The 27591-nt window shown below is 43.1% G+C and overlaps 1 protein-coding gene across 5 annotated transcripts; it reads right to left on the bottom strand.

The window, feature by feature from the left end:
- LOC114197146 (uncharacterized) lies at positions 1 to 25947 on the bottom strand. 5 transcript variants are annotated; one of them, XM_028088066.2, is made up of 10 exons: positions 25693 to 25709; positions 24697 to 24776; positions 22776 to 22847; positions 21848 to 21906; positions 14289 to 14446; positions 14129 to 14197; positions 12564 to 12611; positions 9196 to 9322; positions 7885 to 7980; positions 1 to 4419 (listed from the first exon to the last, which is right to left on the bottom strand). In XM_028088066.2, the coding sequence occupies exons 7-10, from the start codon at positions 12576 to 12578 to the stop codon at positions 2594 to 2596; spliced, it is 2064 nt and encodes a 687-aa protein (XP_027943867.1). In that variant the 5' UTR covers positions 12579 to 12611; positions 14129 to 14197; positions 14289 to 14446; positions 21848 to 21906; positions 22776 to 22847; positions 24697 to 24776; positions 25693 to 25709; the 3' UTR covers positions 1 to 2593. The 5 variants fall into 5 exon arrangements, with proteins under 5 accessions (XP_027943867.1, XP_027943865.1, XP_027943868.1 ...); XM_028088064.2 differs by lacking the exon at positions 24697 to 24776 and having other exon boundaries at positions 25693 to 25947; XM_028088067.2 differs by lacking the exon at positions 24697 to 24776 and having other exon boundaries at positions 22780 to 22847; positions 25693 to 25947.
- Between the last annotated feature and the right edge of the window lie 1644 nt (positions 25948 to 27591).

Genomic DNA, 27591 nt, shown 5'->3' with positions numbered 1-27591 from the left:
TTGAAATTTGAAAATAGTACCATTTAATTTAGCACCAAAAAACACAGAGTACTTAGGTTAAATCTAATAAAATATGTGCAGAATCTGTGCTGAAAACTACAAATTACTGATTAAAGAAATTAGAGGGGTCCTAAACAAATAGGCAGATATTCTGTGTCTATGGCTTAGAATATTCAAGATTGCTAAGATGCTAAGCCTACCTGAAGTCACCTATATATATTCAATGCAATCCCAACAAAATTTCCAGCAATGAGTTTATTTTTAAAAATCACAAAACTTATTCTAAAAATTATGTAAAAGTAAACAAATTAAAATAGCCAAAATATTTTGAAAAAGAAGAATGGAGGGGGGCCTGGGTGGATCAGTCATTAAGCCTCTGCCTCAGCTCAGGTCATGATCCCAGGGTCCTGGGATCCAGCCCCACATGGGGCTCCCTGCTCAGCAGGAAGCCTGCTTCTCCCTCTCCCACTCCCCCTGCTTGTGTTCCCTCTCTCGCTGTGTCTCTCTCAAATAAATAAATAAAATGTTATTTTAAAAAAAGAAAAAGAATGGAGTTGGGAGACTCATACTATCTCATTTCAAGACTTATTATATAAGGCTACATATTGGCAAAATGATAGACACATAGACTGATGGAACCAAGCAGAGGCCAGAAACAGACCCATGCATGTCTGATCAATAGATTTTCCACAAGGGCCAAGAGAAATTAAAAGGATAATCAGATGTTCACAGGCCAAAAAACATGGCCCTCTACCTCACACTTTATAAAGATGAACTCACATGGATCATAGACCTAAATGTAAAACCATTTCATAAAACTTTTAGATAAAAAAGGAGGAGAAAAATCTTTGTGATCTTGGATTGGGCAGAGTTCTTAGATTTGAAACCAAAAGCATAATCCATGGAAGAAGAAAACTGAACTTCACCAAAAACAAAATTTCTGCTCTGTGAAAAATACCGATAACGGAATAAAAACACAAAACACACAGAGATAAAATATTTGCAAAACATAACTGAGAAAGGACATATGTCCAGAACACATAAACTCTCAAAAATCAAGAACAAGAAAACAGTTCCCCCCCAAAAATAGATATACATACAGGATACATTCAGATACAAAAGATGCCCAACATAGTCATTAGGGAAATGCAAATTAAAATCAAAGTGAGATGCCACTATAAACCGACTGAAATGGTAAAAACAAAACAAAACCCTGACATGCATTGATGGTGGGAATGCAAACTGGTATATCCATTTTAGAGTTGTTAGCTTTCCATACAGTTAAACATACTACACAATTCCACTCTTAAGTATTTACTAACACAAAGAAAACTTGTATTGACACACAGACCTCTTTGCAAATATTTATCCCTGTTTTCTTCATAATCACTAACAACTGGAAACTCAAATATCCTTGAATTCATAAATGGATAAACCAAACATGATACATCCATACACCAGAATATCACTCAGCAATAGAAGGAAAGACTACCGTTCCACACATCAGGACTGATGAATCTCAGAAGCATAGAGTGAAAGAAGCCAGATTTGAAAGATTATATACTATATGACTCCATTTTAGGACATTCCAGAAAAAGTAAACTATGTAGAATTTTCATAGATGCCTTTCATCTCACTGAGGAATTATTATCATGAATGGACACTGAATTTTGTCAATCTTACTTTCTCTCAATCTACTAAAATGATCATATACTTGATCAAGAGAATCTAGACATAAAAGAGTACACACATTGAACCAAAGAACAGACTTAACTAATGTGAGGTATAGCAATCATACTGGTTGTCACTGGAGGTGAGAATGACTAGAAACGTACACAAGGAAACATTCTGGTTTAATAGAAATATTGTATACATTGATTTTGGTGATGATTACATAAGTGTATACATTTGTCAAAATTCATAAAGCTGTAAACTTGAGATTTATGCATGTTGCTGAATGCAAATTATATCTCAATAAACTACTAGCATACAAAAATGCTGGTCACAACCCACTGAAGTGATTTTGGACCTATTGGCAGGTTGATAAACACTAGTTCGCAGGACCTCTAGGGTTGGGAAAATGAGCCCATGTGTCTAACTTAAATGTCCTCCAAACCTTACAGAATTCCTCTTTTAAGTACATTTCATAGAAATTTTTAGAGAAGAACTGAATAAAAATTTCATATATGACTGTTCTCCCTTTCACTCATTTAACATTACTGAACACCTACCATGTGTTAGGCACTGAAAAGACTGAATAGATTTGGCAGTCAACAAATCCCTACTCTCTTGGAGTTTATATCCTAGTGGAAGATTCTGGCACTTCCATCTCAGCCCTTCGGTTAACTTCAGATCAGATTCATCCTTCCTAAGCCTCTCCTCTGTGTAGTATCTGCTAAATGTCAAGGTTCTGAATGAAGTCCTTATGTTGCCATTCTCATGAGGCTTCTCTGCTGTGTGGTCACCCAACCACTGTGACATGTCAAGCCCTGGCTAAATACTGACTCTTTTATAAATAAATGCTTTGTCTTCTAGGACAGGTCTGATTATTGGACTATTTCAGCACCCATCTGAGGTATTAAAACATATAATTTTATGGAGCTTCTTTCCTGAGCTTCTCTGGGGAGGGCAAGTCCTTATCAGCCTCATCATCAGCATGCACTCGCTGATGAATTATAAGACTTGAGCTCCAACTGAAGCCCTTCCCACACTCCTCACATTTATATGGTTTTTCTCCAGTGTGAACTCTCTGATGGGCTTGAAGGTATGAGCTCCAACTGAAGACCTTACCACACTCCTCACATTTGTATGGTTTCTCTCCAGTGTGGACCCTCTGGTGGGCTTGAAGATAGGATCTCTGTCTGAAGCGTTTACCACACACATCACACCGGTATGGCTTCTCTCCTGTGTGGACTCCACGATGAGCCAGAAAATTTGATGCCCGACAGAATCCTTTCCCACACTCCTCACACTGGTATGGTTTCTCCCCAGTATGGCACCTCTGGTGGGCTTGAAGCTGTGAACCCACACTGAAGCCCTTCCCACACTCTGCACACTGATATGGTTTCTCTCCCGTGTGGACTCTTTGATGCACCTGAAGACTCGAGAACTGGCTGAAGGCCTTACCACACTTCTCGCATTTATAGGGTTTCTCTCCAGTGTGGATTCTACAATGAACATTAAGATCTGAACTCCGGCTGAAGCCCTTCCCACATGTACCACATTTGTATGGTTTTTCTCCAGTGTGGCCTCTTTGATGGGCCAGAAGATTTGAGGCCTGACTGAAGCCTTTCCCACATTCCTCACATTTATAGGGTTTCTCTCCTGTATGGACTCTAAAATGAATGTTAAAATCTGAGCTACGACTGAAGCCCTTTCCACATGCATCACACTGATATGGTTTCTCACCAGTGTGTCCTCTCTGATGGTCCAGAAGATTTGAGGCCCGACAGAAGCCCTTCCCACATTCCTCACATTTGTAAGGTTTCTCTCCGGTGTGGCTTACCTGATGGGCCTGAAGGTGTGAACCTACACTGAAGCCTTTCCCACACTCTTCACATTTATAGGGTTTCTCTCCTGTATGGATTCTACAATGAATGTTAAGGTGCGAGCTGTAACTAAAGCCCTTGCCACATGCCTCACATTTGTATGGTTTCTCTCCAGTGTGGATTCGCTGATGAGCCTGTAGTCGCGAACGCCAACTGAAGCCCTTCCCACACTCTTCACACCTATAAGGCTTCTTTCCCATGTGGACTCTCTGGTGCACTTGAAGATACGAGCTCTGACTGAAGCTCAGCCCACACTCCTCACATTTATAAGGTTTCTCTAATGTGTGGATTATCAGAGGAGCTTGACAATGTGAGCTTTTCCCAACATTCCTCCCACATTCCTCGAATTTGTGCGGATTCTCTCCAGTGGGAACTCTCTGATGATGGAGAAGATATGACCTCTGTCTGAAAGCCTTACACGATGTATCATACTTGTATGATTTCTCTCTGCTATGGACCCTCTGGTGGGCTTGAAGGCTTGATAGTCGACGGAAGGTGTTTTCACATTTTTCACATTTATAGGGCTTCTCTCCTACATGGGCTCTCTGGTTAGTTTGAAGATCACAGCACTGAATGAAACCTTTCTCACGTTCCTCCCCCTGGTAGGGTTTTCCTCCCGTGTGGTCTCTGTGGTGAACTTGAAGATGTGAACTCTGAGTAAAGCCTTTACCAAATTCCTCATCTTTATAGCGTGCATCACCTCGTTTTTCCAACTGGGAGCCAGTTCCTTGAATACTGACCATGGAATCTTGGCACTGGGTTAACTCCTTTGTAACCTGTTGCCAGATTTGCGAGCAGAACAGCTCTTCATGTGGCAGGTACTTTAATCCAATTTCCTGAAGAGTCTCCAAGTCATTTAGATTCTTGTCTCCTATAAGAATAAAGAGAATTTAGAGATGAGGCATATAAACACTTTGTTTGGAGATGTCAAGGCTATAAACCTAGGTCCATTTTGAATCATACTAAGTTTTTAGGGGTGCCTGGGTGGCTCAGTTGTTACACGTCTGCCTTCAGCTCAGGTCATGATCCCAGGGTCCTGGGATCGAGCCCTGCATCGGGCTCCCTGCTCAGTGGAAAGCCTGCTTCTCCCTTTCCCACTCCCCTTGCTTGTGTTCCCTCTCTCGCTGTGTCTCTCTCTGTCAAATAAATAAAATAAAATAAAATAGAATCATACAAAGTTTTACATGTGAGAAACAGGTTAGAAATTTGGTGGCTATAGATCAAGAAAAATACTTCCTAGGGAGGCTTTACAAAGATGAAGCTGCACCTTACTAAAAGCCTTGTTTTTGCTATAGCATATGTCTGATAAATAGTTTCCAATAATTCTGCCTACTGCACACACATCTGACCAAATGCTCAACATGTCTAGTAAGACCCTTATACACAGATTATCAGAAGATGTCCTCAGGCAATGTTGAAAACCTTTGTTTGAAATGATTTCACTGGAAGTTTATTCCATGTTAGAAGCCCTGAAGCACTGGGTTGGTTGGAAAGATATGTTTGGGAGAACCTATCAAGTAAGTGCCTAAAGTTCAGGGTATAAGCAGAGAGTGGTCTTTCACCTCCTGCTGGGAAATATTCTTCAGGACGGCAATGGGGGAAGAGGTTTACAGTACCATACATCATATCAAAACCTCATAGCAATAAAGTTCCTATCTCCTCCAGGGGAAAAAAAAAAAGGAGTGACAAATCAGAAGCTAATCTTTTATACCAGAGCAAGAACTTGTGAGGAGAAAATGAACAGGGCATGGCACAGATTCTCAAAGTCAATACTGGTCAGGAAGAGTTACGTTCTCCTTGGAACTCTGTTCCACCAATGAGATATACAGCTTGCTACCTACTTCTTTTCAGACCCCTCTTCAAATAACACCTTATCAGTGAGGCCTCTTTTTCCATCCAATATCCAGCAGTAAATTCTCCCTATCCCTCGACACTCCTGGCCATCTGCCTGGCATTCGCCTTACCCTGTTTTGTTTTTACACAGCACGTATTACATCTAACATACTATATATGTTTATGTCCATTATCTTTTTATGTCTTCTCCCACCTGAATGCAGTATCCACAAGGCCAAGCATTTATATCATTCATTGCTTTATCACCGCTCCCAGAACACTGTGTGACAGTGTCCAATAAACACATGTTGAAAGGATAAATAAGTCCAAGTTTGACTTCCCTGTGAGAGTTTAAACTATGTTACAAGAGTAAAAGAGCTTTTCCAAGTAAGTTATCTAGAACGGGTAAGGGACTGGAAACAGCAATTTTGCTGGGAAGTTGAAAGGCTTCACCAGATGTTGGGCTAACCTAAGTGGATGTTGCTGGTAAGAAAATTATGCTGATCACAAAATCATGGCAAGAATCACTTGAAAGGAAAAAGGGGGAAAAAAAATAAGGCATAAAAGTGGCCGGCCATGGGGCCTAGGATTGATTACTTCTGAAATTTTGTACTCTTCCTGTGTAAAATTTTTTCTTTTTCACATAGGAGTCAATATTTAGAGCCTCAGGAATAATGTCTCTGAGAGCAGGCTGTCAAACTGATGGATACAGAAACATGTTCTTGTATGGACAACACCAGTTTTCCAAGTTACAGGTTGGGACTCCATGAGCCTGAAATAAATTTAATGGCTTATGACAAGCATTAACAGGACAATATTAGAGGTGCTTCAGAAGTAAAGGTTTCTCTGGATAAAATACTTGCTAGAACCATACACACACGCAGATGACGGTAGGTGACACTGTTTTCTGTAACTCTTTGGAAGAGGTGGGTGGCTGCCATGAGGAAAATCTTCAAAGGGAAAGACTAACATGACAGCCAGTTATTACCTGAGAATTTTTCTTTTTTTTTTTTTTTTAAAGATTTTATTTATTTATTCATGAGAGACACAGAGAGAGAGAGAGAGAGAGAGAGAGGCAGAGGGAGAAGCAGGCTCCCAAGGAGCAGGGAGCCTGATGCGGGACCCGATCCCAGGACCCTGGGATCATGACCTGAGCCGAAGGCAGACGCTTAACCATCTGAGCCACCCAGGCGCCCGAATTTTTCTTTCTTGATAAAGTGTATTTTCTTTAATAGGAGACCTGCCTAAAAAAGTGGCTATCAGAATCTTCATTCTAAAAAGTCGTTCTTCACCAAGACCATATGATTCACTACTAAAGACTGCAGAAAAGCCACAGAGGGAAAAGGATATTCAACTTGGTTACAAGTGCAAAGTTAAGCTTTCATTAGATGTGGGGGATTGTTTAAGAGAGAGAGAGAATGCTCGAGAGAGCCAGTGGGGGGGTGGGACAGAGCGAGAGGGAGAATCTTAAGCAGGCTCCATGCTCAGCGAGGAGCCTGATGTGGGGCTCGATCTCACAACCCTGAGATCATGACCTGAGCTGAAATCAAGAGTCGGATGCTTAACCGACTGAGCCACCCAGGCACCTCTAGATGTGGTTTAATGGATACATATCTACTTGTACCCAAAAAGCACCTGATAAATTAGGATTAGATAATCATGGATAGGGTGTGCTGTTCTGGACTATGCCTTTATCACACATTTCTGTTTATCACCCATTTAGTATGTCTACAACTAATGAAAAAAAGTCTATGTAAACCATTATTATCTCATTCATTCATCCAACAAGTATTTATAGCACACCTGTCCTCTGCCAAGTCTGTTTATACACTGAAGATATAGCAATAAAGAAAACAGAATTTCTTCCCTCCTGATAATTATATTCTAGCAGGAGTACAGTGAGATAAACAAAAATATGTTAATATGGTGAGTGGTGATGAATGCCTAGACACCAAATCAGACGGGGTAAGGGAAAGGAGAATGGGGGAAGAAGGGGTCATGAACAGGGTGGTCATGGGAGGTCTTTCTTATGATGTTATGGTTTGAGAAGAGACCTACGTGAAGTAAGGGAAGGGCCAAGAGGACGACAGAGAGACAGGGCACTCCTGACAGAAGGAAGAACAAACGGAGAGAGGGTGATGAGGCAGGGCCACGGGTGGCAGGGCAGAGCAGAGCGGCAAAACTGGATGGGACAGACTGACATGGGGCAAGGGATAGGTCACGTGTGCGGAAGGATGGGGGAAGAGTAAGGAGCAGGCAGCCGGGGCACCAAAAGCCACTTTAAGTACTTGGCTTTTACTCTGAATCAGATAAGAAGCTACCAGAGATTCAAGCAGAGGACAGGAGCTGACAGACATACAGAAGAATCACTTCGAGTGGAGAATGACTGTAAAAGAGCCAAGGAGGGGAGGGAGAGCGTGAGAAACTGCTGCAGAGGTCAGAGGCGTGGCACTGCTGTGGAGGCCGACAGGAAGCATGGCTGACTCAGCCGCACAGCTTTCACCTGAGGCCCAGGGGCCCTGGGCTGCTGTCTTTATCATCCGAAGCTTTTCTCCCCTCTCAAACTGGAGTATTACATCTGGGGTGAAGGGTTGATGCCCTGTCAAAAGGCAAGGACAAACATTTAGAATTACTAAAAATTACTAAAATTACTAAACTACTAAAAATGTGGTTCTTACCATATCATCTGTAGGACATCAAAATTAGTGATTTCCAAACTGTTAATTATGACCCATCAGAAGACTACGTTTGATGCAAAAATCCAGGATATGTAGGCATTCAGTGTAAATTACTGGGAAAAAAGGTCTGTTTCTTCAGACTCTTTCCACCATTTCTCACACGATTTTCAGCAACAGGCTGTAGTTTTTGCTGCAATGTGCAGTTATTGCCAAAGGCTCTGATTCTTTTTTTTTTTTTTTTAAGATTTTTTATTTATTTGACAGAGAGATAGCGAGAGCAGGAGCACAAGCAGGGGGAGTGGGAGAGGGAGAAGCAGGCTTCCCGCTGAGCAGGGAGCCCGATGCGGGGCTCAATCCCAGGACCCTGGGATCATGACCTGAGCCAAAGGCAGATGCTTAACGACTGAGCCACCCAGGCGCCCCGCTCTGATTATTTTCTACCCTATTTTATTTCATTAAAAATGCTGGTACCGCAGGGCGCCTGGGTGGCTCAGTCAAACATCTGCCTTTGGCTCAGGTCATGATCCCAGAGTCCTGGGATCAAGTCCCATATTGGACTCTTTGCTCAGCGGGGAGCCTGCTTCTCCCTCTGCCTGCTGTTTCCCCTGCTTGTGTTCTCTCTCTGACAAATAAATAAATAAATATATTTTTAAAAAATAAAAAAAAAATAAAATATGCTGGTACCCGGGGTGCCTGGGTGGCTCAATCAATTAAGCATCCTACTCTTTATTTTGGGTCGGGTCATGATCTCAGGGTCATGAGACTGAGCCCTGCGTCACGCAGCATGGAGCCTGCTTGGGATTCTCTCATTCCCTCTCCCTCTGCCTCTTTCCTCATTTGCACGTGCACACGTGCACTCACTCTCTCTCTCTCTCAAAAAAAAAAAAAAAATGCTGGTACAGTGCCCTAAATGTGTGTCATGACCCACTAATCAGAGATGACCACAACTTGAGAAAGGCCAAAAATGTATACACAGCAGTCATCGAGTCAATTTACGGCTCATTTACAAAACATATTTTGACAAGAGGCAAAAGACCAGAAAAATGCCATACAGTTCAAGAGCTCCAAAGCTCCACACATCCAAGGATACAATAAACACTGCAGGGGGCTGAAGTCCACAGGGCGCCTGTGCTCACCCACAGAGAGCAGGTTCCTGAAGTTCTCCAGCATCACGTCTCCGTACAGCTTCCTCTGGGCAGGGTCCAGCAGCCCCAGCTCCTCCTCCGTGAAGACCACCGCCACGTCCTTGAATGTCACTGTCTCCTACAACACCAAGCACACGCAACCTCAATCTTGAGCCCAATGGCTGCTGGGAGAAAGAGCACTGAGAAAACTGGAAGGGATGTGTAGGAAGTCGCTTCAGATTCTAAGAGACCGAAGTCACTTTTTAAGATTTTTTATTTATTTGAGAGAAAAAGAGTGAGAGAGAGAGAGAGAGAGAGAGCATGAGAGGGGGGAGGGTCAGAAGGAGAAGCAGACTCCCCGCTGAGCAGGGAGCCGATGCGGGAATCGAACCTGGGACTCCAGGATCATGACCTGAGCCGAAGGCCGTCGCTCAACCAACTGAGCCACCCAGGCACCCAAGAACAACTTTTAAATAAATATTAGCCTCCTGTCTTAATTATTTTCTTAGAATAAGTTCTAAAAAGGAAAAATACCAAAGGATATGCCTCTTCAAAATTACTATGTAGGATGGCAGGTTTCCTTTTCAACTTTTTCTGTATTTCACCCCTCCCCTAAGAGAATATAAGTAGCCCTGATTCTCCACACCACGCACAACACTGAATATAACCAATGTTTTTAAGTCCTATGTGATCTGATCAGTAAAAAACAACTTATTTTCATCTTATACTTATCTGGTAATTAATAAACTATCACATTTTCATATTATTTCCTGGCTATCTTTATTTCTTCTTTAGTACCTTGCCAGTCAATGTTCTTTGCTCATATTCCAATCAGGTTTTATTTTATCACTCTGTAAAATTTCTATTAGAGACTTTAAGCTTTTTTTTTTTTTTTTAAACATATGTAAGTATCATCACCCACATTTTGCTATTGTTCTTGTATGGGTTTGTGTACGGCATGGTTTCTCAACCCTGACACCACTCACATTTTGGGCCAGATAAATGTCTGTTGGGGGGGGCTGTCCCCTGCAATGTAGGATGTTTAGCAGCAGCCCTGGCTTCTATGCACCAGATGCTGAAGCCTCCCTCAAGTTGTGACACCAGAAATGTTTCCAGACATTGCCTGGAGGCAAAAATTACCCATGATTAAGAATTGCTGGTGTACAGTACAGTCTTAACTTTTTCATATGGAAACTGTGTGTTCATTGCGGGAACCCTGCACATCCAGGTGCCCTGAATGAGCAACACAGATCCTAAAGAAGGAGCCACCAAACAGTGACCAAGAAGAGGCAGTATTATCTGTGGTGTCTTCCACGAACGACAGCAACTAAGCACACACAGAAAGGGCTAAGGCCCCGAGAAGAATTATTTTCCCTTGCCTCCCTCTTTATCCAAGTAAAACTCCTAGGGGTCTTTTTGGATCAGTTGGACCTTTGGTTTCTTGTGTGAACCTAAAGAATTTCCTAAAATTCTACAATCCTGTTTCTTTGGAATTAACATGCAGAGGCGACCAAGTACTGCCTCTTAAGGTTGGTCGGAAACTAAATGCAGTGAAAAAAGCATCAGTAGGTCTTCCTGTACTACTAGACTTTTAAATTTAAGAACACTATTACTTTCATAAAAATAAATCAATACGTAAACAAAAAATATAAATCAGGGCGCCTGGGTGGTTTCGTTGGTTAAGCATCTGCCTTCAGCTTAAGTCATGATCCCAGGGTCCTGGGATGGAGCTCTGCATCAGGCTTCCTGCTTGGTGGGGAGTCTACTTCTCCCTCTCCCTCTGCCCCTCATGCTGGTTCTCTCGCGCTCGCCCTCTTGTTCTCTCTCTCAAATAAATATTTAAAATATACACATATAAATCAGTAAATAACACATGCACATGATAGGACTCAGGCATAGGTTAGAAAGAATCTAGCTTTGGGGGTGCCTGGGTGGCACAGTTGGTTAAGCATCCGACTCTTCGTTTTGGCTCATGTGGTGATCTCACAGTCATGAGATCTAGCCCCTCGTCGGGCTCCCTGCTCAGCGCAGAGTCTGCTTGAGATTCTCTCTTTTCCTCTCCCTCTGCCCCTCCAGCTCATTTTCTCTCTAAAATAAATAAATAAATCTTAAAAAAAAAAGGAATCTAGTTTTCTTATGGGAAAATATGGAAGAATACTTTCTCTGTGTGATGCATCAGTTATACCTGGCTGCAGTAGGCCATATCAGAGTGTTCTATGTACAAAATCCCCAAGGTACTGCCTATCAAGTATACTTTTTCATTTAGATTCCTAAAACATTAAGAACAAAGAATAGCAAACTCTTCCAAATTCCTTTTTGAGGAAAGTGGTTATCTTAGGAAAACTGTTAGTGCAATAATTTTTTTAAGTATATCAAAATCAGAAATTATTATAATTTCATTTTCCTGGTTTTATTTTTTTAAGCTTTTATTTAAATTCCAGTTAGTTAACATACAGTGTAATATTAGTTTCAGGTGTATGGTTTAGTGGTTCAACACTTCCATATAATACCTGGTGCTCATCACAACAGTGTTCTTTAACATAATAAAAATTCTAGGGATGCCTGGGTGGCTCAGTGGGTTAAGCGTCTGCCTTCGGCTCAGGTCATGATCCCGGGGTCCTGGAATCGAGCCCGCAATGGGCTCCGAGCCTGCTTCTCCCTCTCTCTCTGTCTCTCTCCCTGCTCGTTCTCTCTCAAATAAAAATCTTAAAAAAAAATTGTGAACTACCTAAATGTCCATGAATGGGGCAAAAGTTGTGAGAAACACACAGTACATCAATTTGAGGAAATATGATGCAGCCATTAAAAATGTAGGGAATATAGTATCAATTAATTAGAAAAGGCATAATTTGAGGGGTGCCTGGGTGGCTCAGTCATTAAGCGTCTGCCTTCAGCTCAGATCATGATCCCAGGGTCCTGGGATCAAGCCCCGCATCGGGCTCCCTGCTCAGCGGGAAGCCTGCTTCTCCCTCTCCCACTTCCCCTGCTTGTGTTCCCTCTCTCGCTGTGTCTTTCTATCAAATAAATAAATAAAATCTTAAAAAAAAAGGCGTAATTTGAAAATTTTAACTATGTAACTATTATACAGTTATGAATGCATATGAGGAAAAAAACATGGGGAAATGAAAACAGTTTTTATAAGGAAAACAGTAGTAAAGGAGGGGGTTTCACTGCCACTGACTTTTCCAATTTATTTGTGAAATTATAAACGGGTAAATTAAAACAACAAAAATTAAACTACACTAAAATAAAAAGCAGTGATCCTCTGGCACAGAAGAGGTTTTGAAATGCCTGCTATTCTGTTTAATTGTTTCAAGAAAGCATCTAATCACTGAGAAATAAAACAATGGTTTAAAATCTGGAAAGGAAGCCCAACTCACCTTGAACTTGGTCATTTTGTCCTCGTCCTTCTAAGAAAGGGATGAGTCCTGAGAAGGCACAAAAGGGGAAGGAGAAAAAAAAAGCCATGAGTCTGGCCAAGACTGTCCTTAACCCATATGGCTAACATCACTACCCATATTTCATGCTTTACATCAAATAGAAATGGTGTCCTTTCCTCAGGGGGCTTGACGAGCAGAGTGCTCTGAGCTGGATTCCTGAGACCACTGACCCCTTCAGCCGAGAGCCCGCGCACAATGAACAACCTACCCAACCACACATGGTGCCCCTACCCCAAGTTCTCCTTATCGCTTTTACGGTATGAATCTGATTTTAGGGAGGGTGGACATCGAGAGTAAAGTACCAGGTTGAGAGAGTAATCGCTGGGGCCAAATGTTTTAGGTCTACAGTACTGCTACTTATTAGCTGTGAAATCTTCGACAAATTATTAATGTCTCTGTGCCTCAATTCTTTAATCTGTAAAAATGGAGGGATTAACAGTGCCTATTTCATAGAACTGTTTTAAGAATTAAATCAGCAGGTGCAAGCACATGGAACACTTCCAGGGTATCTTATTTCTTAGTAGCTGTAGAAGAGCAGGTAATATTCACTAACATAAAACCTGTCCTCATAAATGGTTTCTATTGACAGAGCCTTTAGAGGCTGTCGCTCTGTCATATGAAAATCCCCTTTAACCTCTGAAAGATATTATTCTCTCGTGGTCTGTCATACTTAATGGGATATCTTTGCAATAACATGTGAGATTACATGGGTGACTTGTTTTCCTGTGTAAAATGAACATAACATAAAATTGACCCTTTTAGGGGCGCCTGGGGTGCTCAGTCATTAAGCGTCTGCCTTCAGCTCGGGTCCATGATCCCAGGGTCCTGGGATCAAGTCCCAACATTGGGCTCCCTGATAGGCAGGAAGCCTGCTTCTCCCTCTCCCACTCCCCCAGCTTGTGTTCCTGCTCTATCTCTCTCTCTGTCAAATAAATAAATAAATAAAATCTTAAAAAAAAATTTACCCTTTTAACCATTAAGCATACAGTTTATTAAGTGCATTCCTCCTGCTGTGCCATCATCACCACCACCCATCTCCAGAACTTCTTCACCATCCTCAACTAAAACTCCGTACCCATAAAACAACAGCTCCCCATCAGTCTGCCCCTCAGCCCCTAGTAACCACTACTCTACTGTCTCTCTGTAAATTTGACTATACGGAAATCTGCGGGCTTTTCGTTTTGTTTTGTTTTTTACAGATGACTGTTTTTTTAAAGATATGAGACCTTGCCAAATTTACTCTTGTTAACAGTAGGGCCTTGAAAAGACTCTATCATGAAGATGAAGAAAAACTAATAAAAACCTGTGACTCTGCAAGATTTGTTTACCCATAAGTTAGGTAATCATTGTCATTATGTCATTCAAACTTACGAGGTACAATAATCGTAGCAAATGATTAAAAACAACAAAAACAGCAATGGGTGGCATTAACTGAGCACCAAGTACATGTTGGGGACCCTATGAAGCACCTGGCCCACAGTTTCGTGAAGGTACCGCCTACGTACCTGTGACGAAGCTATGTCACACTAGTGTGACTTCGGTCCAATCGCCTACACCTCTGTGCCCGTCCTCAGCTATAACAAGGAGATAAAAATGGAATTTCAGTCAGAGGATTATTGTGGGGGAATAAATGAGCTAATCCATGCAATTCCCCTGGCACTGTACCTGGCATTTTAGGAACTTCTCAATCAGTGATGATGAGGACTGTGGCTTCTATTTAATAGATGAGGAAGCTGAGGCTTGATGAGGTCAAGACACACGGGTGGAACTGGAATCCAGCTCACACCAGAACCGGTATTCTAGATCTTGCCTCTCTGCTACTTCTGAAGACAAAAATACGCACATGGGACTCCAAGGTCCCACAGAAAGAGAAACGAGAGCTGAGAGCTAGGGATGACAGACAGGGAAACAGGGAGTGGGCTCTGAAGCCAAAGGATCTGCTTGAGGGAGAAGAGAACAGCACGGTGAAGGGTGTAGGCTCTGGAATCAGACCACCAGTATGTGAATACTGCATCCCCAACTTGCTATCACTTTGTGTCTCAAAGCCCAAGCTAAAACTGGAGATAATAATAATGACAACAATAATATCACCAACCTCAGGGGAAGGGTAGTAAGTCTAAGTGACTATACGTCAGACATTTGGAATAGCGTCTGGCAGCTTAAACATTCGATACAAGTTTCTCGCATGGCTGCTTTACACTGAACAGCCAAGGAACCCCTTCCTCGGGGCGGCTGCATGCAGAGCATGAGTTAGATTCCCGAGACCAAGCCCCTTCCAGCTGAGCGCCTCTGGGCAGTGAACGACTCACCCAACCACACTGGTGGCCTGAATACAAGTTCTTCTTATCACTCTCAGGGTAGGATTCTGATTCTGGGGAGGGTGGAAACTGAACATCCAACTCTGGTTAAGAGATGGTTAACTGTTGGTTAATTTATTACTTATTAGTTAATTACTATTAGTTATTCCTCCATCTTCAGATACAAGAACCCTAGTATGGAAAAGGGCAATGGAAAACTTCCCAATCTTGGAAGAAATACGCTTTTGGGATCTGTGATTCACTTTGTTCTGACTCTATTTGTCCAACAACTTCTGCTCATTAAGAGTGTTCTGCAGGGAGAGCTTTCCGTCACCTCTGGGGGAAGGGGGATAATTGGTAAACCGATCTTGTAATTAATACCTACTCAGCTTTATATCTCAAGCACCTGAAACAGTGCTTGTAACAGAAAGTGCTCAGGAGACACTCAGCAGTCAGTGTCAATGTCTTGATGAATGAACATACCATCAGGGAGACAGGCAGAGGCATATGGAAAGAGCAGACTAGTTGGTCTAAGATTTCCTTGAGTTGTAAAAAAAATTTTCTTTTGAGAGGGAGGAAGAGAGAGGGAGAGAATCCTAAGCAGGCTTCACACTCAGCATGGAGCTTGACGTGGGGCTCACCTCACAACCCCAAGATCATGACCTGAGCAGAAATTAAGAGATGGACAGTTAACCCACTGAGCCACCAGGCACCCCTGAATCGTAAAATTTTGAGGCTGATCCCAACTGGGAGGATTCGGAGAGCAGGGGTTTTATTTCCAAGTTTTTTCTCCAAGTCTTTCACAATATTTGCAAGATCAAGGTCATCTTTGGGAGGAAAAGAGCCTCTGGATTTTTTTTCTAAGATTTTATTTATTTTAGAGAGAATTAGAGAGCACAAGTGGGAGGAGGTGCAGAGGGAAAGAGAGAGAGAGAATCCCACTCAGACTACACGCCAAGCCCAATGGAGGGCTCAATCCCAGGACCCCGAGATCATGACCTGAGCCGTAATCAAGAACTGGACACTTAACCGACTGAGCCACCCAGGTGCCCCCTTTTCTTTTTTAAAGATTTTACTTATTTATTTTAGAGAGAGAGCATGAGCGGGTGGAGGGGAAGAGGGAGGAGAAGAGAGAGAAGAGCCTCTGGATTTTTAAAACTACCATCTTAGGAAGGTGATTTCTGCTTTTCAAAGTCAGTGCCTACATGGACTCCTGTTACAAAATGCACACAATGTGCCCATCAAAATATTCAGAATAACAACCAGCTCACTGCCTACATAATTAGCATTAGACAGGCTAATTTATAAATTCTTTGTTAAATAAGTTTATTAATTCATTGAACACTTATGGAAACCTCATTATAAGAGCGATAACAGTTGCGGCACCTGGGTGGCTCAGTAGGTTAAGCGTCTGCCTTCGGCTCAGGTCATGATCCCAGGGTCCTGGGATAAAGCCCCGCATCCGCCTCCCTGCTCAGCAGGGAGTCTGCTTCTCCCTCTCTGCCCCTCACCCTGTTCATGCTCTCTCACGCTCTCTCTCTCTCTCTCAAATAAATAAATAAAATTAAAAAAAGAGAGAGAGACAATTACCCACTCCCACCTTGCTCACAGTCTGGTGATTACACATTGCTACCTGGCAGAGTAAGGTACAGGGTCGTCCTCTGGGTCCGCCAAGGCCCACAGAGCAGGTTCTACATAAACATGGCTTTTGCTGAGCTATGGGGGATGACTGAGTTCTACTAGCCCAAGAGAAGCAGAATCACTGGAAAACCTCAAGAAAACAAATGCCATGATGGGAGCGAATACAAGTAAGAGGCAGCAACAGATAAGCAGGTGGGCAGGATTCAACCTATGGTGATGTGAGTCCCAGTTTTATCTGCAAGTCAACAGGAAAGCAGCAAAGGCCTTGAGGAAGGGAGGGTAAGATCCCTTTTGTCTTGGAAATAGATTATTCTCTCAGCAGAGAGATTTGAGGGGGAAGTGGCTGGGGTCAGAGAGGACTGTTAGGAGGGTGACATCAAGAATCACTTCCTTCTTGGAGACAGGGGAAGATAGTGGCAAGAGGAGGAGGATCCTAAGCTCGCCTCTTCCCACGAATCCAACACTATGAAATCATCCTAAATACCCCAGAAATTGACCTGAACACAACCTGTCAAATAGCTCAAACAAGTAAAGGTAGAGAAGAGGACCCCCGATGAAGTCAGGAAGTGTGGAGATTCGGTTTCGGAGAAACAGATCGTGGCCTCAGTGGGGAAGAGGGAGCCATGGTTGTGGAGAAGTGTGAGAGACAGATTAACACACAGGGAGCACAGGGGGAAAACGAATCCCCATAGCCACGGGCTCAGAAAGAAAGAGGGGCCACATTTCGGGAGTACTTGCAACCAGCAGGGCTGAAAGCCTGTCGTTTTAAAGGTCAGTGGGCTTGGCTCAGGCAGAGCCTGGAGACATCAGGACTGTTCTCAGAGAGAAGGGAGGGCAAACCGCCTGTGGACATACAGCGTGGAAGCAGCAATCTGAAGTGCGCCTGGAGCACAGAGTGGGGAGGTTATCTGCTCATCTTGGGAGTGTGTTCCAGAGAGGCAGCATTCACGGAGAGACCCTCCTGGAACAAAGAACTGTCAGGTGCCATTGCCCTCCCCCGCCCCTCAGCATAAACAGAGCCACCTGCAGGAACCAGTGAGGCACTGACACTTGCTGACACCAAGCAGAGCACACACGGCACACACAGGAGACACTCCCTGAAGCACCAGGCACTGGGGAACAGAGGACACTACATGGCAGGACACCACAGGACCTCTTCTTCACAAGGCCATTACCATCCAGAAAAGGAGATGCCGCTGACTTTCCGAACACAGAGAAGCAGGCACAGACTTAGACAAAATGAGAAGACAGAGGAATTTGTCCCACATGAAAGAACAGGACAAGGCCACAGCCAGAGATCTCAGTGAAATAGATCTAACTAACATGCCTGGTAGAGAATTTAAAGTAATGGCTACAAAGATACTCACTGGACCTAAGAAAAGAGTGGAGGACATCAGTAAGGCCATTAACACAGAGATAAAAGAATAACAGAGATAAAGGGCTCAATAAACAAAATGAGAAACACACTCAATGGAATGAACAGCAGGCTCGAAGAAGCAGGGAAACGAATTAATGACCTAGAAGACACAGTAATGGAAAGTAATCAAGCTGGACAAAAGAGAGAAAAAAAGAATTCTGCAAAACAAAAACAGACTTAGGGAATTAGTGACTCCATCAAACATAATAACATTCATAGTATAGGGATCCCAGAAGAGAGAGAAAAGGGGACAGAAAAGTTATCTGAAGAAATAATAGCTGAAAACTTACCTAATCTGTGAAGGAAACAGATATCCAGATCTAGGAAGCACAGAGAACCCCCAACAAAATCAACAAAAGCAGATCCACACCAAGACATATTGTAATTAAAATGGCAAGAATGTAGTGAAAAAGAAAAAAATTTAAAAAGCAGCAAAACAAGACAATTTCTGCGAGCACTTGGTAGGAACTCAGTGAAGACCTGCAGAATGACTGCTGTAATGAACAGCTGACAGATACATCACGTAGAGCAGAGCTTTATTGTTTAACTCCTGAATCATCTGCTCAACATGTAATTATTGGGAGCCTACTCTATATGCCAGCCAAGGATCCGAGACAGGAAAGACACAGCAGTGAATGAAGCGGCTAGGACCATGATCTCATGCGGCTGATATAACGTGGACAAGGACAATAGCAAACTGATAATACAGTGAGAGGTACTTTCAAGAACAAGAAGGCAGGGTCAGGGCACCTGGGTGGCTCAGTCGGTTAAGCATCCGACTCATGATCTCAGGGTCATGAGATCAAGCCCCATGTTGGGCTCTGCACTGGGCGTAGAGCCTGCCTGGGTTTCTCTCTCTCCCTTTCCCTCTGCCCCTCTGCTCCTGAGCTCGCTCTCTCTCTCTCTCTCAAAAAAAGAGAAAGAACAATAAGGCAGGGTAAAGAGATAAGAAGAAATGGAAGGAGTAGCTGCTGCAGAATAAGTTTTTGTCATGGAGGCTTCTCCCACTTTGACCAGAGACCTGAACCAAGGGAGAGCACGTCATGCAGATATCTGGTATTGGAAGGATGTGGAATTCAGCCAGAGAGAAACAGAAAGTATTTTTTTGTTAAAAAGCCACGAGTCTGTTCTACCAGTGCTTCTCAAACTTTAATGTTCCATGAATCAACTGGGGACCCTGGAAAGGTACAGACACGTGTGTCTCACCCTCAGAAATTCTAAATCAGAACATCAAGGCTAGAGACTAAGAATCTACATTTTTAACAATATCCCAGATGATACTGATGCTGATGCCTTTGGTTTCTGGGTCACTATGTGAGTAGCATCAGTCAAAACAACTCTCCAGGTATTCTCAGATGGACTAAAGACTTGAGGTTTTCACCTTCAACTCTTCTTCTAACCACAACAGAACAAAGAAGTTAGAGAAAGTAAATACATTGCAATCTTCTCTTTCTCTCTGGTTCTAAAAATGGTATTAGAATCAAGGTTTGTTAGGATCAGCAAGAATACCAAAAGCAACTCTAAGCACCTAATTTTACCCACAAGGAAACCCAGGCCATCCAGAAAATACTCTCATTAATAGTTCCAGCAGCTGACAGTTATAACAACTGACTCAGTACCTACCATGGCACCATTTCCATGAATGTTGTACATGTGCTCCTACTTGATCTTCACAAGTCTAGAGACTGAGACAACAATCATCCCCAGTTTACAGGTAAAGAAAATGGAGCACAGAGAAGTAGCTCGGTTCATGATCAACCAGTGGCCAATAGAAAAGTCAAGATTTTCACCCAGAGCCTTATCTACTAGGACCGTAGTTCTCAACTCGGACAGCACATTAGACTCACAAGGGAACTTTAAAAAAAAAGGCGGGGGGTTCAGACCTCATCCACAACTAATCAAATCAGGTCTGTGGAGGTGGGTGGCTGACATGTGCATTTCTACACCCCTCCCGCTGCCCCGGCCACAATCTCATTGTCCAGTCAGGACACTGTACCAGGCACCAATGAACCTAGGCAATAGGGCGCCCAGGCCCAAGCTTTTGTCCTATACTCAGTGCTTGTCAACTCTTGTGCTCATCATTATTGTAAGACCTGAAATTCCATGTGCTGCCTGAACATGTTTGAGCCACAGAGGGCCCAAAGGCCTAGCCATGAGTTCCTCTGCTCTCTCCAGATACGGCCTTGACCCTGGGGTTGAAAGGCTCCCCACCCAGCTACCTCCTCTGCGTATGAACCAGGGTTTTCGATTCAATTACTGGCTCTTTGACATCTGTTATTCCAACCTCTCCATGAGTCCGCTGAATCACAAAGCCAGTCTGTCAACCAAAACCAGCTTCTGAGAGCACTCAAGAGTCATAATTCCCCTGACCACTGACCCCAACCTGCCTCTTTTCACCAGTACCCAATACAGGTGTCTCCACCTAGTTACTTCCTGCCACTCTAGTCATAAAGGCATACCCCAGTTCCTCTCTCTGCTTCCCAACCCTGAATGTGATAGGCTTCATGTGGTCCTGTATAGCAGGCTACGCCTCTCGATTCTGGGGGAACCATTAAGGGTTAAAAACCTTCTTTCTCAATGGCGTGAACCTCTCCATGTTGCCATTTGACCACCTTTGTAAAATGAAGACCTGACAAAACTCACCCTACCAACTGGACCAGCTGTACCCCACTCAGTCCTCAATCTAACAGGCTTTACTTCCCTGCCAGCCTGTGAAATTATTCAGACAAGCTAATCACATCTTCCTTCGGGAGCCAAGGGTCACTGTACTTTCTTGTCCCTATACAACCCACCTACCATAGCCTCTGCTGGTTTAGTCTATTCCTGGGTGCAACCCCCACACGGCCCTGCATGGCATGTAGCGTCCTCCTCCCATGGACTGTGGGTAAGCTGCTGCCAATCACACCTGCCCAGTGTCAGGTGCCCTGCATTCAGCCATCTCACACTACTTAGAACAAGGATTCTCCTTCCTACACAGGGTGAGTAGGAGGTGATCAGAACAGCCTCAGAATCACCCAGAAAGCTAATAGAGAACACAAAAGGCCAGGCTCATTGATATAGTAAAACTCCTAGGTCTTTATAGTCTCACCATTTTTTACCAAGTTCCCTAAAGTGATTTTGGTATGACCCAAATGTGAGAACCACCATGTTATTCTATTCTGCCTCTCAAGGAGTTATCTGAACTGTTGAAGGACACCCAGAAAGTCAAGGGCAGGGTTAGACCTGGCACTCAGGCCTCCTAATTCCCAACTTCCTGCTTCTCTCCATTGTAAGATGCTTTTGGAGGCCTGAGGAACAAGAGTGACTTGTGAATGTCCCTGGAGGCAAATCCCGGGAGTGAAAACAGAGCTTCCATTAACACCAGTGCCATCCAACAGAAATATAATGCAAGTTCCATAGTGTAATTTAAACGTTTCTAGTAGCCACATTAAAAAATGTAAGAAGAAGCAAGTGAGCTCAATCTTAACACTATATTTTATTTAACTCAATATATCCAAAATATTACCAATTCAACCTGCAATCAACATAAGAATTACAGAGACATTTTACATTCCTTTTTTCCATACTAGTCTTTGAAATCCATGTGTGTCTTACACTTACAGCACATCCCAATTAGCACTAGCCATATTTCAAGTGCTCAGTTATCACATGTACCTGACAGCTACCATACTGGATAGTGATGACTTGAACCTTTTTAAAGCAACAGAGACCAAATAACCATCCCCCAGGGACTCTCTGGGTTCAAAAGACAGCAAATTAGTGTTAGTTATAAGTTTAACCAATGGCTTTTACAGAAACTATTCATTTTTGTTCAACTGAATGACAGAACTGAAGTAGTGAAAACGGCAGGCAGGTGAAAAAAAGAATACCTTAAAATCCCCTTTTGCCATTTCGATAACTTGCTGCATCTTTCATGTTGCATAGCCACCTATAATAGGAAAAAGACAACTTTAATCTGTAATATGTCGAGGATTTACAATGTGCCAGGTGCTATTTCAAGCATTTTACATAGCATATCTCTTTTAATATTCACAAAAACTTTAGGAGGTGGATACTGAGAACCCTATTTGGACAGGTAAGAAAACAGAGGCACGGAGCAGTTAAATACTTTGCCCACGGTTATCCAGTCAGAGTGCTAGAGCTAGGTTTTAAACCTAGCTGCTCAAGTTTGACCCTGTCCTGCCCTCTGCTGACTGTGCCACCGGGTCATTTATTCAATAGTCTCTGCCTGTCTCTTCATTTTTAAAAGGCGAATAATAATAATAGCATTGTTACGAAAAATAAGTGAGTTAGTACATGCAAAGCATTGGAACTTCTCCAAGTTGTTAGAAGTGCCCAACAAGTTAGCTATTCTAATCATACCCATTACGGTCTCTGTGCAATAAGCAAAAAATGAAACATCAGGGGCGCCTGGCTGGCTCAGTCTGCTAAGTGTCTACCTTTGGCCCAGGTCATGATCCCAGGGCCTGTGTCGGGCTCCCTGCTCAGTGGGGAGCCTGCCTCTCGCTGTCCCTCTGCTATTCCCCCTGCTTGTTCTCTCTCTCTTTCTGTCAAATAAATAAAATCTTAAAAAAAAAAAAAATTAGCATCAACTTGTTTCTAAGGAAATTTGTTTTAGACCATGACATACTGTACCTGATGGTACATCAACTTCTGAATACTCTGAAAAAGTTGGTGGTATTCCGCAGCCCACCACAAGTGAGATCAAAGACAAGGAATGTGAATATAGATTATCTATTTTGTTTCCTAATCCCAGGCTGGGGCTTCCCTTTGGATAGCTACATGAGTCACACTTACTCACTGAATAACTCTTCTCTGCCAACCTCTAGGTTGCTGCTAGGCACTCTGAGGTCCAGGAAACAGTGGTCCCTGCAGCCAACAAGAGAGAGAAAAGAAATCAAAGTTATATGCCAGTGGCAAGAGCAATCCCAAAGGAGCAAAGACAGCCCGTCATCTTCCCTAACTGCAACTCTTTCTAAGTTTCTCCTATAAGTAACATTCTCCTCATTGCCAAGAGTGAAAACCTTAGAGTTGCTGTCAATATCTCTGTGATGGACTGAATTTTGACCCCCTAAAACTCTTATTTTTTTTTAAAGATTTTATTTATTTATTCATGAGAGACAGAGAGAGAGGCAGAGGGAGAAGCAGGCTCCCAAGGAGCAGGGAGCCCAATGTGGGGCTCGATCCCAGGACCCTGGGATCATGACCTGAGCCGAAGGCAGACGCTTAACCGACTGAGCCACGCAGGCTCCCTGAAACTCTTATGTTAAAGTTCTAAACCCCCCTTAGAATGTGATTATATTTGGACATAGGGCATTTAAAGAGGAGATTAACTTAAAATGAGTTCTTTACGGTGGGCCCTAAGCCAATCTGACGGATGTCCTAGTAAGAGGAAATCTAGACACACAAAGGGACAGGAGAAGCATTCGCACAGAGGAAAGGCCATGTGAGGACACAGCAAGAGGGCAGCCATCTATAAGACGAGGAGAGAGGCCTCAGAAGAAGCTAAACCTGCCAACACCCTGATCTATGACTTCTAGCTCCAGAACTGTGACAAAATACATTTCTGTTGCTTAAGCCACCCAGTCTAAGGTATTGTGTTACACCAGTCCGGAAGTATTAATACAATCTCCCTTCCATTGGTCTTCACATATAAACAATGTGTGATACTTAGTTTTTCAGTCCCACCGACTCAACATCTGGGTTTGCTTTAAAAGACTCAAGGAGAGGGGTGCTTGGGTGGCTCAGTCAGTTAAGTGTCTGACTCTTGGTTTCTGCTCAAGTCATGATCTCAGGGTCCTGGGATCGAGTCCCGAGTCAGGCTCTGCTGGAGATTCTCTCTCTCTCCCTCTGCTCCTTCTCCTAATCTCTCTCTCAAATAAATAAATAAAATCTTTTAAAATACTCAAGTAGGGGGCACCTGCATGGCTCAGTCGGTTAAGCATCCACCTTCGGCTCAGGTCATGATCCCAGGGTCCTGGGATCGAGCCCCACCGCATCAGGCTCCCTGCTCAGCGGGAAGCCTGCTTCTCCCTCACCCACTCCCCCTGCTTGTGTTCCCTGTCCCGCTGTGTCTCTCTCTGTCAAATAAATAAATAAAATCTTTTAAAAAAAATACTCAAGGAGAAAAAAATATGTGCATGGAAAGCAGAGAAGCAACAAAATTAGCAAGGACTGAATTAGGGTGATTGTTACATAGGAGTTCATTACATTATATTTTGGGTATGCTTGGAAACTTCCATAGCAAAGAGTTAAGGGAGTAACTATGAATACTGGCATAAAAATTTCATAAAATAAATAAATATACATTTAAAAACTGCTAAACAGAAATGCACTAAGATGTCAAAAAAACTGTCTATATTCTAGCATTAGGAGTTATTCTTAATGCTTTTCTTTATATATTTTCTGAATTCTCTACTATGAGTGTGCATGTCTTCCATAATGAGAACATGAATTATAAATACTGTCTGAAATAAAATTAAATGAGAATGCTTCCAAAATTTTATAAAAAAGTCCAGACTCATGAATCCTGCTTTCAAAATACTCGACAATAAAATTCCAACCTACTTCCATAACTTGATCCCAAATGACTTCTCTGCAGCCAGTTTGCTGTGGTTAAATATTTATATAGCTTATTTTTCTATTTTGTTTCCTAATTCCAATTTGGGGACTTTCAACTTCGGGACCAAGAATAGCCACACACATAAGGAACACACACCCTGGATTCAAATCCACTTCACCCCCTGGCAGTGTGACACAGGATAAGTAACTTAGGCTCCTCTGCCTCCGTTTTCTCATCTGTAAAATAGAGGCAGTAACAGTATTCACCTCATAGGGCTTTGGGAAGACTGTTAATTTTTATAAAGCCCTCAGGACGACGCTTAGCACTCAAGCTGTGACCATTTTGACTACCAATCATGTCCTGTACATCTTCTACATATTTTCCCAATTATTTAACGGTTGCTAATGAATGAAACACCTTCTACCACCGCAGAAAAAGAAGACGAAAGCTAAGTACGGTCACAGTGGGGCTCTGCTGCCAAGGAGCCCTCTTTCAAAAGTCAGGACAGCGCAAAGAAAGGAGGCTGAGATACTACAGTCTTGTCTGTGGCCCCAGAAAAACCGCAGAAGATATTTGTGGGTGACGCTCTCTTTCTAAAAAACGAGTCAGAAGTAGTCCGGGCACAGCCTCCTTTCCTGCATGGATAAGAAGAGCCAGTAGCACTTGGAAGAGCTTCCAGAGAGGTAACTCTTCTGACTATTATCACAGTGTTTATATTCACAGCTAACATCTTGCCACACGTCCGAATTGCTCCAAACATTTCACTTGTACTATACACCATGAATTCTCAAGACAATATAAGGTAGGTAATATCCCCGTTTCCAGAAAAGGAAACTGAGGCACAGAAAGATTAAGTTCTAGAAGGTGACAGAGCGTGTGGAAGGGGAGGGGAAGGCGAGCTGGGCAGCGGGGAGCCCGGAGACCCTCGAACCCTGCGGAGCCGGGTCCGCCTCCAAGCCGGGGACCAGCCAAACCGCTCCAAACGCAGAGGCTCCGGCGAGGGGAAGACAAGCGGCCGCCCCCCGTCCCTCAACCTCGCTCTCTGCCACTGGCCGACGCTTTTCCTCCCTGTGACCCAGCGCCGGGCGCGGCTGATCCCACAAGCAGGTCAAAAACTTAAAAGAGGTCGCGGGGTTCTGGGGAATCACTCACCTCCCAGAGAGAAACGAAGGCCGCGATCTCAACCTCCCGCAGCGGAAATACCTCCAACTACGCGGAGTTCCTGGACTACATTTCCCAGCATTCCCGAGAGGAACCCGAGCCGCTGTCCCTTCCCCGCGTGAGGAGGAAAAATCGGCTCCCACACCAACTGCGTGAATCCAATTTCCCGGAGTCCACGAAAGGAAAGGGCTTCGCATTCTTGCCCTCCGGTAGCTGAAATGCCTCCGAAGACGCAGAGCACTGTATTATACTCTCCCATTTCTCAAGCGGAGCAGTTTTGCGTTCTCCTGAAGCGGAAGTGCCCCAATCCCAGAAAGCGTCTGGACTACAAATCCCAGAATCCTCTGCAGGCCTGAGCTTCCCGCCTACCTGAAATTTCTCTTTTGAATTAGCAGGTGGAGTCTAAGTAAGCCCTGGGGTGCTGTGGAACTAGGCTTGCCTTTTTTCCTCACTGCTCCCTTTCATACGTGACATAGTTGGAAATTGGAAAAACGAAAGGGAAATAATTAGAAAGCCTGCTATGTGTTAGGTAAAAATAGAGATCATAAAAGGACACGCCGAGCTGCACTGAACAAGCCTTCTTTATTACATGGGCCTGGATTCACCTGTGACCAAGAACCCATAAAAAAAGAGTTGCAACCAGGAACGCCTGGGTGGCTCAGTCAGTTGAGCGTCTGATTTGGTTGATTCAGGTCATGGTCTCAGGGTCTTGGGATCAGGCCCCAAGTTCAGCGTGGAGTCTGCTTGAGATTCTCTTCCTCTCCCTCTCCCCCTGCTCACGCACTCCCTCTAAAATTTTTTTAAAAATATTTTTTAAAAGGAGATGCAACCATCCAGCAGGATATAAAACAGAAGGAGAAAAATTCCCCGCTTTTCCGTCACTTTAGGAATTTTTTCTTTCATTGGCAGGGAATTGGAGAAAATAGACTATAGAATAGACGCCACCCTATACAGTATCTTTTTTAAAAATCTTCTTGAGGGGCACCTGGGTGGTTCATTCGGTTAAGCATCTGCCTTCAGCTCAGGTCATGGTCTCAGGGTCCTGGGATCAAGCCCCGAGTCAGGCTCCCTACTCAGCAGAAAGTCTGCTTCTCCCTCTCCCTCTCCCCCTGGCTCCCCGCAGTCTCTCTCACTCTCTCTGTCTCAAATAAATAAATAAGATCTTTAAAAAATCTTTTTGGAGTTCAAATTAAGGAATCATATATAATTTTTGCTCTTTTTAGTTGCAATATAATTGACTTATACATTGTATAAATTTAAGGTGTACAACATGTTGATTTGATACATTTATATATTCCAATATATAATCACCATCTTAGCCTCAGGTAACACTACTATCACCTCCCTTAATCATTTTTTTTTGTGGTAAAAACAAGATCTAGTCTTTTAGCAACTTTGAAGTTTATAGTATTGTTGACTATACTATGCTATGCATTAGCTCTATAGAATTTATTAATTTACTATTTGTACCCTTAAACAGCATATCCCCAATTCCCCCCCACATCCTGTAGTAACCATCATTCTATTCTCTGTTTTTAAGAGTTTGCCTTTTTTAGATTCCACATATGAAATATCATACAATATTTGTCTTTCTCTGGTCTATCTCACTTAGCGTAATGCCCTCAAGGTTGCCATCCACGTTGTCCCAAACAGCAGCATTTCCTTCTTTCTCATGGTTGAATAATGTTCCACTGTATATATACAAATTCTTTCTCATGGTTGAATAATATTCCACTGTATATATACAAATTCTTCATTCATTCATTTGTTGATAGACACTTAGATTGTTTCCATATCTTGGTTATTGTAAATAATGCTGCAATAAACATGGGAGTACATGTATCTCTTCAAACTCCTATTTTCATTGCCTTTGGTTATATCTCCAGATAT

This window comes from Eumetopias jubatus, unplaced genomic scaffold, assembly GCF_037043125.1.
Source record: "Eumetopias jubatus isolate StellerSeaLion01/CBP00866 unplaced genomic scaffold, mEumJub1_p1.0 scaffold_10, whole genome shotgun sequence".
Taxonomy (NCBI): Eukaryota; Metazoa; Chordata; class Mammalia; order Carnivora; family Otariidae; genus Eumetopias; species Eumetopias jubatus.
Note: the sequence above shows the minus strand (reverse complement) of the source record. Positions and strands in the feature narration are given on the sequence as shown.

Excerpts from the sequence above, each read along its gene's own strand:
- LOC114197146 (XM_028088064.2), bottom strand. Across the intron at positions 7,981-9,195 it reads CAGGAACCTGCTCTCTGTGG|GGCATCAACCCTTCACCCCA; the intron begins GTGAGCACAGGC and ends GCCTTTTGACAG. Across the intron at positions 4,420-7,884 it reads CCAGGGCCCCTGGGCCTCAG|GAGACAAGAATCTAAATGAC; the intron begins GTGAAAGCTGTG and ends TTATTCTTATAG.